General features: G+C 44.4%; 1 protein-coding gene across 4 annotated transcripts in view; it reads left to right on the forward strand.

The window, feature by feature from the left end:
- Positions 1–4,717: 4,717 nt before the first annotated feature.
- The window catches only part of HSD17B2 (hydroxysteroid 17-beta dehydrogenase 2), an 81,590-nt gene continuing 71,527 nt past the window's right edge, over positions 4,718–14,780 (forward strand). The window contains exon 1 of one of the 4 annotated variants that reach the window (XM_077890988.1): positions 4,718–5,312. In XM_077890988.1, the coding sequence (XP_077747114.1) occupies positions 4,859–5,312 (454 nt within the window). In that variant the 5' untranslated portion in view covers positions 4,718–4,858. The remainder of the gene's footprint in view (positions 5,313–14,780) is intronic. The other 3 variants (XM_077890989.1, XM_077890986.1, XM_077890985.1) reach the window with 3 other exon arrangements.

Raw genomic sequence — 14,780 nt, forward strand, 5'->3', positions numbered from 1 at the left:
CACATGGTCATTCCCTAGTTGGTGAAACTCCATTAACATTCCATGCTCACCATCATGATATGTTCTTCAGTTACTACAACAACATGATTTTTTAAGTGTTTGAACTCTTAACAATGAGGCTGCTTCAGACACTCTGTGCCAGATGAGTCATATTATGAGGTCTATAAGGGGCAGTTAAGAGACTTGAGGACTCTCCACCAGGAGAAGGAAGAGATCAGTTTTCAAATATCTGAAAGAAGTAAGGACTAGATGTGGTCTATGTGACTCCAAGTGGCAAAGAAAGGACAGATTGCATGATCAAACCTGGTCTAGAGGAGAACTTTCTAATAATGTCCTCAACTGGAATATCAGCCTTCAAAGGCTTTGAGGTGTACTGACAATAGACAAGATGACCACTTGGTGGAGTTGTTACAGAGAGAATCCAATGGGAAGTTACTTCAAATTCCTTTCTAAACTCAAGGGCCACTTGTTCTAAGAAAGTGTTCATTCTAGGATTCTCAGCAATGTTTTTTGTTGTTTTGTGTTTTTGGCCCGGATTAGGAAATCCTCTCTTTTGGGTAAGATATCTTGTCTTCAGAGTGCCTTTTGGAAGGCACCTCTGCCAGCAGAAGGAAGTAGAGCACGTTGACCTGTTGGCATCATTAGCGAGGATGACTTGATCCAATTGGCTCCTTCCCCTGGGGAAGCTAAGAACAAGCTTGCAAAAAATGGGACACTTTCAAGCAAGGATGGCCTTAAGGACAGCTCTAATACAGCTCCTTAAGGAGACGAATAAGAGAAGAGATACTATCAGCTCAGCCAGTTGGAGGAAGTCCTCAGTCAGAGGCAGAATAGCCCTCAGACCAGGACCTTAAGGTCATCATTCAGGGGTCAGAAGAGGTTGGGACAGTTCTCACTGGAAAATTCTGCAACTCCATCTGTGTTCCTAGTTGGTAAAAAGCCTTCCTTTTCCCCACCATCCAGCTCTACTAGTCTCTGCTCCTATGGCAGCTACTCCCCAAGGTCAGAACTGGGTTCATATTATTTACTGCTGAATTCCCCCATGACTGGTTCAGAATCTGCCACCTAGAAGGCACTCAGTAAAGATTTGCTCTTTCCTTTACACATTCAACAGATGTTGATTATGTACATGCAATGTGACAAGCACTAGGCTAGGCATCTGGTGCACAGTGAATTAAAAAAAAAAAAAAAACCCCAATACGATTCTTGCCCTCATGAAATTCATGGTCTTGTAGTGAAGACAGAACAGTCTTAAAAATAAACTGTGTTCAGAATTTATGAATGGACCTAACTATAAGGAAGGGGTGAATATGGGGGAGATGAGAGAGATTCAGGCTGGGTGGTGAGAAGTGGCATGGAAGTAGATGTCCAAAGGGAAGAGCTATGTGGTAAACTGAATGAAGAAATGAATATATGACTTTGGGACTGGTGAGAACCTTTCCCTCTGCCCAGGAGAAAAGGGCTAAGAGGCAAAGTGTGTTCCCAACAGTGAGGAGCTGCTGCCCTCCTGTCAGTGCCAGGCACCTGGCTATGTGGGTGGCTCAGTTGGTTGAGTGTTCATCTCTTAGTTTTGACTCAGGTCATGATCTCAGGGTTATGAGATCAATCCCCACTTCAGGCTCCATGCTCAGCACAGAGTCTGCTTGGGATTGTCTCCCTCTGCCTCTGCTCCTCCCCTCCCCTCACTGGTGCACTCTCTCAAATAAATAAATAAATCTAAAAAAAAAAAAAAAAAAAACCCAAACCCTAGGGGCTGGGTTCCCTTTCTTTAGAAGAGGAAGTGGAGCCACAGGAAGGGCTAGTAAGTGGCAGAGTCAGGATTTGAACTCAGTTCCATGAGGCTTTACAACTCACCATCTTATTATTTGTGCACTCCCTGACCCGTTAAAGGGCAAGAAGCATCCTTACTTAGACTTCCATGTTGTAGAAGTTTTTTCCCTTCTCCTAGGGAGCCCCAGGACTGAGTAGCTGAGAAGTCAAGTGGGCTGCCACCAGGAGAAGATTTGCTCCATTTTCGTGGTGTGATGCACGCATCAGGAAACCCACAAAGGTATTTGGTCCCAGTCCCAGTGTGGGAGCCACTAGGAAAGTGCCAAGGCCCACAGCAAAGAGTTGTATAACTTATCCTGCACCCTCACCTAGAAAGCTATATGATACCAGAGCCATCCTGACTCAATCCTTCTGGGATGGTGAGGCCATGAGGCCCAGTAGAGGTCCCCTCACCTGGGATGGGTGTGAACACAGCCCACGGGAGGGAATGGGGTGTACGTAAGGATGGAGATCTCAGGTCCACCAAGGGAATTCCAAATCCTCATCCTGATGCTTCCTGGCCTGGAGCCAGCAACATCCCCCCACCTCAGGTGTCCATGTGTTTGGGAGGGTAGACAAGAGGTGCTACTGCCCCACACAAGACCCCTGTAAGGGCTCTGTTGTCACCCTATACAGTTCCACCATATGGTAACATAAACAGATCATCGCTTCCCACCTGGGCTCCCTTGGGCCTGGAGATAGCCCGGAGCCCAGGAGGGCAGCCTTCAGAACTGTACTGGCCAATGGCAGAGGAGCCAATGCTCATCTGAGGTCAGAGATTATTTCCCCAACTCCCTGTCCAAAATTCTCTCTACCTTCATGTAAGATAGACTGCAGGGAACATTTCCTCCAAATTCCTGCCTTCCCCATCCCATCCGTAACTGGAGTCCTTGGCCTCCTCTTGGCCTCTCAGCCCATGCTAACTTCAGCCATATTTGGGGACAAGTATATATTCCATTGGGGACTTTATTCTACTCCTGAAGTTCTTCCTTACTTATCTAAAAAGCACGAATTGGGCGCCTGGGTGGTTCAGTCAGATAAGTATCTGACTCTTGATTTCGGCTCAGGTCATGATCTCAGGGTCCTGGGATCAAGCCCCTCATCAAGTTCCCCCCACTCAGTGGGGAGGCTGCTTGAGGATTCTTTCTTGCTCTCCCTCTGCTCCTCCCCCTGCTCTCTCTCTCTCTCTCTCTCTCTCTCTCTAATAAATAAATAAAATCTTAAAAAAAGAAAAAGCATGAATTGCCAGAATTTATGAGACTCCTAGTGTGCCAGGCAGGATGAGCTAGGTGCTTTACCTTGGTATTTTTATTATTTTACAGCTGAGAAGGGGGTCAAGGGACATTCGAGACACATGACTTCCTAGTTAGTTAAGTGGCATGACTCAGGTGAGATTTGAATACCAGTAATCTGACCTCCAAATGAGGCTTTTCTTGTCTCTCCAGCTACACCAACACCTAGCCTTTATCAGAACGCTGGTGCCTCCCAGCGAGGTACCCAGCACAGATAAAATGTGTCCTAAGCCCAGAGGCGGTGATCTCTAGGGCTGTCAGTGTTGTCACTGGTGGTCAATAAGATGTCAAGGCTCCAGACTATGGACTTCTGAGCCAGTGGGTCGTGGGCATGGCCAGGATCCACTGCTCTTTCATAAGGGATGTACCCTGTGCCCTCATACCCTCTCCCAGCCACAGTTTTCCTCTCTGTAAATGAGCATAGTAATCCACCTTGAAGTGTTTCATGAGGTTCAAACAAGGCTAATGCAGGGGAGGACTAGCACATTACATACTGACTGTGTTTTATTTTTTTGTCTAAAGCAGGCTGTAGAGTGGCTCAGAGCCATTGAAACAAGGCTGCTTGACTCCACTACTGTGTGATCTTGAGCAAGTCTCTCTCTCTCTTTTTTTTAATTTTCCAAGATTTTATTTATTTATTCATGAAAGACACAGAGAGAGAGGCAGAGACATAGGCAGAGGGAGAAGCAGGCTCCCTGCAGGGAGCCCAATGTGGGACTCGATCCCAGAACCCCAGGATCACACTCTGAGCCAAAGGCAGACGCTCAACCACTGAGCCACCCAGGCATCTCTCTCTCTCTCTCTTTTAAAAAATATTTTACTCATTTATTTGAGAGACAAAAAGAGAATACAAGCAGGGGACAGGCAGAGGGAGAAGCAGACTCTCCGCTGAGCAGGGAGCCTCATGTGGGTGGGACTCCATCCCAGGACCCTGAGATCATGACCTGAGCCAAAGACAGACGCTTCACCGACTGAGCCAGCCAGGTGCCTTGAGCAAATCTCTTGACCTCTTTGTGCCTCAGTGTCCTCTCTTGTAAAATCACTATAAAGGTAGAACCTCCCTCATAAAGATACTGGATTCAAGAGACTGAGCGTATTGACTGCTGAGTGCCAATGCCTGGAGAAGAGCATGGCAGAGAATAGGGTCTCAATAAAGAGAATGACTGAATAAGTAGCAAAATGTGGCCCCTGACACAAATGAGCCCGAGTAGATATTGACCATTATAATTGCATTATCATTGCTCTTATCTCTGCCTGGCATGCCTCCCTTCTGGCAAGACCAGAACACTTTCCATCTGCCAAGACTCTCTTCCTCTGTATTCTATAGGGATATAGAATCTCCATCCAACACTTCAGCCCGACGCAGGTGGGAGATGGCGTGCAGACACAAACAAAATCAGATGGCCCTCCCCTTCCAGATCTTCTGGACGTCACTGGTTGCCTGTATTTACACACACGCATGCACCTCCTCCTGCCCCCTCCCTTGCCCCCAATCCAAGAAAGAACTTGATTGACAGTTATCTCCCAGGCTCCTAAAGAAGACATTTCCTATGGGACAAAGGTTTTTTGCTTCACTGTTCAGGATGGAGTCTGTCAATTATTACCCAACTAGTTTTCTCACCAGAGGTCATGAAAGAATAATGTGTGTGTGTCTGTTGTGAGTGAGTATGTGTATGTGTCATGTGTGCAGGTGGCGTCAGGGGAGCTATTGAATATGAAGTGCTCTGGTATTTATATGAAACTGCTCACTGGTTTCAATGACCCATCAGGAAATATGTGCTTGTATGAGTGTGCTTAATCCACGCTCATTTGAAGTGGGCCGGTGCTGCTTTCTCCCCCTCCCTCCTCGTCTCTCTGTTCATATAACCGGGCTGCCTCCAGACAGCCTTTGCCCACTTGCCTCGCCGGTCCTGAGCACACAAAGGTGCAGCACGTCTCTGAGAATGAGTACCTTCTCGGAGACGGTGTGGCTCTGCCTGGCTGTCACCGTAGTGCTGGGAGGACTAGCTCTTGGCAATCTCAGAAAGATCCCAGGGCAGATGAGGAGAAAGGTGGTCTGCCTGGCGGGCCTCTGGGGAGGGGCTTACCTGCTGTTCAGCCTGTCCCTCTCCTGGGGCTTGATCCTCTTCTTCCTGTCCTGTGTCCTCACCTACACTTACTTGTCTGGTCAAGAGTTGTTACCTGTGGATCAAAAGGCGGTGCTCATCACAGGTAAGTGCACGGCTGGGCAATTCTCACTCAGGGCAGGATCTGGCACTTGCTTGGCCTTCGCAGGACTTTTTTCAAATCGGGTTTAAAGATAAAATCTTGGCATGGAGTAAATGAAGGCACATCCCCACGTGTCTTTCACTACAGTGTTTTGGTTTGCTTTTTTTCACGAGATGAACTTGAAGACGCTGGTGGTAGGAGGGGACAGAAGGTGAAGTGCACCTAAATTACAATTTTGTTCATTTCCCAGGATAAACATGAATAAGTAAAACTCTGGTATTTCACGTGTTTTGTTGTACTCAGGAAAGCCTCATAGCTTTTTTTTAAGGCTTAAACAGAATTTTGCTCAGAGATTAATGCTTGGCTGTGTTCTAGGCTTGGGGTCTTACTCCTTAGATGTGCAAGAAAGTTTGCAAAGTTTGCCTCTCTTTGTACTTTGCTGTATTTTTTAAATATCGAAGGGACTCTTACCCTGGTTGGAAATTTTGCAATCTGCCTGGCTGCTATCAAGAAAATGTGCCTCATCTCAACCTTTTGTCTTCAAATCTGTCATTAGGTTCTTAATGTTTCTTAATTGGATCAAGCTGGCAGTATGTCCAGGAGGCAGTTGCTTGTTAGCTCAGCTGCCAGCATTTTTCTTTCTTTGTGTTTCTTTTTCCACTGCAAGTGTGAAGCCAAATTAAATTCCTCTGTGTTGTAAAACTGGTTTGTTTGGTTGTGAAGTTTGAGCTTGGATGGGGCTTTACTTAGGGTTACCCATCGATATCCTAACTCAGAAAGAAAGTCCTGCCAAGATGAGGCATCTGCTGCAGAAGTATTTGCCCACATGCTGACCCAAGGCTGTGACCCCCTAGTATGAAAGCAAACTTGGGGTGTGGATGGAAGCAAATCAGGGCTCTTCTTGTTTCACTGATAAGTGGGCCGTCACATGACTTGTACATTTTGCCTTTTACGTTAACCCAATAATGAAATTCTCTTTTAAGATAAAGTGCAAATTGGCACTTGTTGGGAGTTTTGGAATGCTATGGAAAACCAGCTTCTTCAATGGGGGAAAAGAAATACACCAAACAGTTCCAAGGTAGAAAATACAGTTGATCAATAGGATGTTTCTCTACATGGATGTCTAGTATAGTCTGGAGGCACGCATCTAGAAGACTGGGTGGGTTTTCCACTTTTTCACTAGAATTCTTATGGTGGGCTAAGTGAAAAGCAGTCCTAGCAGTCTAAAATCCTCTGTTCTATGTGTCATAACAAGTACCCATGGTCTTCAGAATAATTCCAAGTCTTTATTTATTGTGCTTTCCTACTTGCGCAAAAGACAACAAAATAATTAAGCATGTTCAAAACAAAACAAAACAAAACCAGCCATACTGTGCTTGATGAGAATGGGACACAATCTCTTGGAGGTCTAAATAGTCCTGGAAAATAAATTTCAGGGAGTGGTACTTCTCAGGCTAATAAGTAAAAATACTAAATCTTGGGGTAAACTCTGGTAAACTTCAAGGTGACTGAGAAAACAGGAATTCTCTCTTGCTTATTTATCTTCTCAATGTGCTTCATCCTCTGCTTTTGAAGATGCAGGCATGCAGAAATGCACAAAATACACACCCAAGTCAGTTAGCCTACATTAGCCATTGAAATGTCCAGATCGGTGTTTTGTTGTGTGTAAAAGTACTGATTCAATTAGAGACTCAAGTCCAGTAACTAATCTCTCCATGAAATGCTTAGCAATGAGAAAGCTTAGAATTAAGAAAGGAGCTGTACCCATTTAAGGGCAACTGAAATGTCTCCTTAGGGTTCTTTGTCATTTTCATGAGGAATGCCACAGGTTCAGTATAATTCTAGAGACGGTGTCAAGACCTTTGTACTAAATGGAGAAATTTAAAATGAATTCATCTAGTCAGACCAGAACTCATTAAAGAAGTCACCATGACTTGAAATAATAATCTTTGTTTCAGGTTGGCCTATGTTATAAATCGCTATGCATTTTAGTGTGGTTAGGTGGTGGGGGAAGGAAGACGTGTCACAGTGTCTCATCAAAAGCCTTGCATTTTATTCCTTTAACTGACATTCAAGATTTGGAAACTTCTTTTAAAGAAATAATCTGAAATATGGAAAAAGGGTAGACACAAAACAAAATGGCATATTGACAAATTTATTCAGTGCCATCATTACAATAATGAAATATCAAGAGCAATAAAAATGGTGACAGGTAATGGCCTATCCCTCTGGTGTAACAATGGACAAGCATTAAAGATGACAACCACGTGACTGTGTCACAAAATGGAAAATTGGGCTATGGGAGACCCAGGGGATCCAGGTGTTTGAATAAGACTGTATCCAGGTCAGGGCACCTGGGTGGCTCAGATGGTTAAGCATCTGCCTTCAGCTCAGGTCCTGATCTCAGGGTCCTAATATCAAGCCCTGTGTCAGGCTCCTGGCTCAGCAGGGAGTCTGCCTCTCCCTCTGCCTCTGCCTCTCCCCCTGCTCATGCTCTTTCTCTGTCTCTGTCTCAAATGAATAAATAAAAAAAAAAATCTTTAATTAAAAAAAAAAAAGACTGTACCTATGTCACAGGGATAGGAAAACCCTTAGGGAAATTGTGAATGGCTGTATTCCAGCATCCGGATTTGTTTTCTCCCCTAAAATTCCTTCAATTCCTTTTATAATGAAAACATTTTAAGAAGAGATCATGTTAAAAGGATGAAGTCCATTTTAGTGCCTATTTAATTAGGAACCCAGGATAGGACAATTACAAAGACAAGTTCAAAAAAATAACCTTTTTCTTTGAGTCAGTTATTTCATTTTGCTAAAATAGTCAAAGTTCTTTTGTCTCAGAGACATATAATAGTAGTAAGAAGAAATACGCAAGCATAGAGCTTTTGAAATGCCATGTTTGTCTTCAAGGCACCTGAAGCTACAGTAGCCATTCAATTTTTTAAATGTGAAAGTAGTGAAGAGCAGGCCCATATGATTGCAATAGCATTTCAAACACAATACAGTGGAGAAAATGTTGAAGTCTAACAGGCTTGGGTTTGAATCCTGCATTTAGCTTGCCCTTGGCTGCATTCTCCAGAAGCAGGGCTTGAGATGAGGGTGTGTGGGAAAGGGATTTATTAGGAACCTTTCCAAGGGACATTGGTTCCGGATTAGGGAAATGGGCAGGGCAGGGGAGCCAGCCTAGCTGGGGTGCAGCCTCAAGGGAAGCTGTCTGAGAGTCAGGTTGACTTACTCTCCTGGGCTGATCTGGAGGCAGTGGGGGTCACATATGAGAGCTCTCCCCATTGGGGGCCAGGGAGCTGTAGTCCCAATGCCCTCACACCTATTAGTCATTGGTTAAGTAAGGGCTGTCACCCTGCCTCGGTGGTGGGGAGGAGGGAAGGCTTAAACTCCCAGCACTTGTGACTTCCCACGGCCACTGGCAAAGTGAGCTCTGGTGTCCTGGGGCAGCCCTAGACAAAGTCCCAGGTACTGGCTGCTAAGAGTGGAGTACTCCATGGAGTGGAGCACACAAAAATGGCCAAGGCAATATGACATTACCTGTTACATACCTCTTAGTAGCTGTGTGACCGACCATTGGTATCCAGCTTTGGGCTTTTGAACTTGTGCTTTCTCCTCTATAGACTGGGAGTGACAGTACTCTCTCTCTCTCTCTCTGTCTCTCCCTCTTTCTCTCTCATAATGGCATTCGTGGATGAGACCGAGGGAAGGGAAAGAAGGAGGGAGGGAGGTGATTTTATGCATTAGGTGATAAGGGGAAAGGTTGAAGAGTGGGGCTTGGTAGAACAGAAAGAACATAAAAAGAAAAATCTGACCAAGAAACGGAGAGAAGAAATATTCATGTGTTTATACAACAACTATTTATTGAGTGCTCAGTATATGTGGTGTTCTGGGGGAAGAAAAGTAAAGACCGCAATTGCTATGTTATCAAGTGAGTGGATCAAAGTTCCCAGTTTCCCTTGACCTTTGACCACTGGTTTCTCCTCCTCCTCTGAGGTGGTGCATTAACCTTCTCAGCCTACCCTTTGACCTAGGTGGAAATCGCAAAGGTAACTTTGATTTTCTGCCCTCAGGCCTTTCATGCAGGGGACTCCATCTTTCCCACCTACCTTAATTCAGCATCCACTGGGTGCTGGACACACCTTGAGGGCTTCACAGTCTGCTGGGAGAGGCGTGGCCATACCTAAGTGTGGCTGTGCATTGGAACAAAGGTGCCTTCAGGATTCCCGAGTGCCTAGAGCCCAGGGGTGGGCGAGGCTGTAGTGCTGGAGGCTATGGAAAGCTTGACAAAAGAGGAACCTCATTAGGAATTAAAAAGTAGCTTTCTAGAGGGAAAATTGGAAGGTTTTCCAGGCTAATAATTGGTTCAGCAACTACTACATAAACAACTACTACTCATTAAAACTTGTTGAATTGGATAATTTTTAATTGGAATTTTCAAAACAGCGTAAAATGGGGGTTGGACAAAATTTGGAAGAATGTGGAAGTCCTTATTTAGGCTTCAAACAAAGGGTCCTAGTTGGATAGTGACCCCTTATGGGACTTATTAAGTAGTCTAATTAAGGTTCTAAAAGTTAATACTATTGGCATCCTCTTGGGATTTGGGCTCCTTTGGATTTAACATTAGATTACTAAAATAGTTAAATATTGACAGTGGGCCATGGGATGAAGAAATAATATCTCTGTGCTCAGAGTTTTACATTTTATATTTGATCCTTACAACCCTAATAACTTACATTTTCTGAATGTGTCCAAAGTCATTGAGCTACTAAGTAGCAGAGGTGGGCTAAAACCAGATCAGACTCACCTGCCATCCAAAGCCATGCTCTTAACCATTGTCATTAACAGTGTTACTAACTAGCCACACTGTCTAGGCTATAAAATGTGTTCATTTAATCAGCAAGTAAATGTTGAAGATCTATTCTGTTCATAAAACTCTGCTTGATGCGGAACTTAGCAATTGATTGGATGCAAGAGATCCAGATGATAGAAGATAAAATGAAGGGACCATGGAGACAGATAGGGATGTTTGGAAAGGATAATGATTTCAGAGATGCCACATGGTGAATTGACTTCAGGTTTGATTTTGAGGGCAGGGGGCAGCACAAGTGGAAAGTCATTGGCAGTTGGAAATACAGAACGAAACCTTGGTGAAGCTTAGGGAAGAAACCTGGAGGAACATGAGCCACATAGTTATGGTTAATGCTGCAAGGGAAGAGGTCTTTGAAGTATATAGTAAGGAATCATGCCCAGCATCAGGCTCCCTGCTGATCATGGAGCTTCTCCTTCCGCCCCTCCCTTTGCTTATGCTTGTGTGTATGTGTGCATATGCTCTCTCTTTCTGAAATAAATAAAATCCTTTTTAAAGATGAAGTATATAGTAAGGAATCAATATGGTCTGCAGTGAGCCTATAATCCAGTCTATTTCATTTAAAAAAAATATGAGCATATATCCTGTTCTATCATTCAGTTTAAGCTTTACCTTAGCCTTCTACAAAGATGCCTAAAAAGGTATTGCTAACCCAGGTATGTTGTAGAAGTTGGAATCGCGATATTGTTAGGCATTCTAGATGGAGTGTTTTGTTTTGTTTTTTTTTTAAGATTTTATTTATTTATTCATGAGAGACATAGGCAGAGGGAGAAGCAGGCTCCCCGCAGGGATCCTGATGCCGGACTCCATCCTGGAACTCCCAGGATCACCCTGAGCCAAAGGCAGATGCTCAACCTCTAAGCCACCCAGATGTCCCTACCTAGATGGAGTGTTTTGACTGAGGAATGAAAATCCCCCCCAAATGTATTGTAAGCTGATTGAAGGCAGGAGCCAGGTCTCTTTTATAGCCATGTCCTCCTTCTCGGTCTCTGAGCCCACTAGAACTAATACAGTGCTAATAGGTGAATGAGCCTTAAGTGAACAAAGCAAGCTGGTGTAACGTCCTCCCCCCTCTTTGTGGTTATTGGTTAGATACAGTAGTATTGTCCCAATCTGCCCACTGGCTTCGGTACTTATCTCTACTGGTTCCTTTTGCTAGGGTCACTCGTGTAGAAAGGACAGAATAGCACGGCCAAGCTCTGAAGGCTCCATTGTTCTACGGTGACTTAATTGTTGGCTTGTTCTGGACAGACCTTTGTGATGACTTGGTTCTAAGTATGCACCTGTCTACCCAGGATGTGGTGCAAACAGAACATCCCCTGGCACTGATCAGGCTATTGAAACTGCTTTCCCAAGGGAAAAAGTTGGACGCTGATGTCCTAGTCACCAGAACTTGGCTTCCACTCCAGCACTGCTGACCGTATTCTCCTTCTTGACATGGCCTCCTTTGCCTTCTAGGACACTGCATTCCATGCTTCTCTCTCCTGCTCTGTCCCCAGACTCCTCCAAGCTCCACTTCCTATCTCTCCCATAAGAGGCCCCTACGACTCTCCCTGTCTGTTTTCTCCCACTCCACTCTCTACCATGGAGGTCCCACTTGCTCCTGTGATCTCAACAGTCTCCATATGAGACCTTCTGGCTCACATTCCCAGGATTTTAAGCTAGAACTTTAAATCTGGCATATTCTAAAACAAACTTATCATGTTCTCCTCTGATCCTTTTCCTTTTTCTTAACTTTTCTGGTTCTCACCTTTCTCCCAACTCTCTCTCTTCTACCTCTTTCCCATCCCTGCTTGCACTTCTTTATGTCACCACATCCTCCCTTACTGATGATTTCTTCATGAGGTCATCTTCCTTGGCCTAGCCTCCCATATGCCAGCACCCCCTACCCCCAAGTTCCCTGCATTTCCAACCTCATACTCTCTTGTAGTTTCCATGGATGGCTTCCTTTGCCACCTGTATTTGGGTTATGATTAGTCTTGTTCTGCCCAGATTTGTTTCCTGCACTCTGTGGTACATACCTACTCCTTCCTATCTCCTCCTAAATATACAAGAGTCCACCTGTTCCTGACTGCACTCGAAACTGTCCCTGAAATCCTGCCATCAGCCCAATACTCCCTACTCTGTTGATGGTGCTATCATCATCCACCATCTGCCTAAGTCAAGAATTCACAGCCACCTTTGAATCTTTCCATTGATCCACCCAAATCAGAAACTGGAGAGTTCTCCTTGACTCTTTCCTCTTTCTACTTCGTCCAACCAGTCTTTTATTCATAACTCAGTGACCTTTCCCTGCTTTTTGAATTTTTCCCTTCCTTTTTGTTTCACTGCCACTCTCTGTGTTCAAACTTCTCAGTGGACTCTTGTAATAGTGTCTTAGTCATTTTCACTGCCTCTCATTTCTCCATCCTCATCCTGCAGCCTGAATAATGCTTTTCTAGAATAAAGCTAACCAGTCCACACTTCCCCATTAAAATCCTTCTATTTCCCTATGAAATCTGAATGTCTTATGTGCAAATGTTCTTGACAATAGAGATCATATTATATACTACTTCTCTACTCCCCAAATTTCTGGGAAAGTAGTGGATATCTAGTAGCTATTCAAAAGTTGTAAGCTATCTAAGCCACTGTACTTTATTTCTTTTTTCAAAGATTTTATTTATTTATTCATGAGAGACACAGAGAGAGGCAGAGACACAGGCAGAGAGAGAAGCAGGCTCCATGCAGGGAGCCCGATGTGAGACTCGATCCTGGGACTCCAGAATCATGCCCTGGGCCAAAGGCAGGTGCTCAACCGCTGAGCCACCCAGGCGTCCCAGCCACTGTACTTTAAGAAAAAAAAAAAAAAGTCCTACCTTTTGATATAAGTCAAGAGTTGCCAGGGAGGTAAAACCTGAAGTTTTCAGAGGGTTCGTGGTACAAATAAGTTATTATCTCAAAAAATGATAAAAAAAATGATCAAATTATCTTTGCCTATACCCTCAAGGTCATAGGCACCTTGTCCATTTGTTTATGTCAGTATCTTAACCTTAATTACCCTGCAGACTTTGGAATCTCCTATTTATGCCCTAAAGTTGAACCCTTTCTAGGTACTATTCCTTTGCCCCATCCCCCACCTTCTTGACTTTGGTGTTTGATGCTAGGCTCTCTGAGTCCAGAATTAGATTAGATCATAGGGTGTCAGCATGTATGTACTAGGACATGGTATGGGAAAAGGTTCTGAGGCAAGGCCACTGGCATCCAGTTAGTGGGTAGCTAGTTCTGTTGTATGTGATCAAACAGAGATAAGCAGATGACCTGGAATGAGGGAAATCAGTAAATCCAGGCCCTCAAGAGGACAAGATGGGGGCAAAGTGATGGAGTGGAGTGGAGCAGTGATGGAGTAGAGTGAGGGGAACCAGTCCAGCCTGTATGATCCAGTGACCCCTGGGACGTCCATCCCACCTATCATCATCACAAAGTGGTGTCTCTCCTTTTTAATACAGGATTCACTACATGCAATACTCTGGCACTCCCTGACTCCTCCACATCACAAGATTCTTCCTCTGTGCTCAGAAATACCAGCTTCCATCGACTTCACACCATAATCCAGACATTGGAAAGATATGTGTTCACTGAAAAACAATTCTGAAATTCAAGAACAGAAGCCATTAAGAACTTTGTGTGCAGAGGACTCAAGGTCCTGGATCAGGGGCATTTTAATTTGAGTAAGTGCCCAACATGGTCTTAGATTGAATAGAACCCAGATTCTAATTTTATGGGTCAAACTATCTGATAGATCACCTGAAACACTGGGAAGGAACTGGTTTTCATTGAATCCTATTTTCTAAAGACTTGTGTTTACTGAGGTCCTGAGGCCTACAGAGTCAAATCAAACCTAGGCATCATTAAGAGGGTGACTAGAGGGGTGCCTGGGTGGCTCAGTTGGTTAAGCCTCTGGCTCTTAATTTTGGCTCAAGTCATGCTCTCAGGGTCATAAGATTGAGCCCCACATCAGACTCTAAGCTGGGTGTAAAGCCTGCTTAGGATTCTCTCTGTATCTCCTTCTGCCCCTCCCCCTCCCCCTTTCCCTCTCTTAAGAAAAAAAAAAAAGAAGATGATTAAATTAGAAAGAAAACCAAAACATATGTGCATCTAATTGCAGGTCTGGTCACTGTCATTTGGGATAGGAAGGAGGGTGCAGTGGTTAAGACTACACACTTAAGACATAGACCTATCTGGCTACCAACTCATGCCTCACCATTCACTAGCTTTCTGACCTAGGACAAATAAATTAACCTCTGAACTTCAGTTTCTTTATCTGTACAATGGAGCTAATCATAAGACTGATCTCACTGAGATTATTGTCGGGATGGAATCAAATAGCACACATAAAGGGCCATCTGTAGGTGGTGATTCTCATCCTGAGCCAAACAGAGCTGTCTGAGGGTGCTGATCAGATAGAGGATGAGGTTGCTAAAAGAGCCCTCCAACTCTGAAAAGAGAAGAAAGAGTGAGCATGATTGTAACAGGCCCTGGAATATGAGACAGAGGAAATCACTCCCTCAGATACCCCCCTCCCAACACGCACACCTTTTCTCACTTAGGGTTTGAGAAGAAGC

The sequence above is a fragment of the Canis aureus genome, chromosome 3 (assembly GCF_053574225.1).
Source record: "Canis aureus isolate CA01 chromosome 3, VMU_Caureus_v.1.0, whole genome shotgun sequence".
In the NCBI taxonomy this organism is placed as follows: Eukaryota; Metazoa; Chordata; class Mammalia; order Carnivora; family Canidae; genus Canis; species Canis aureus.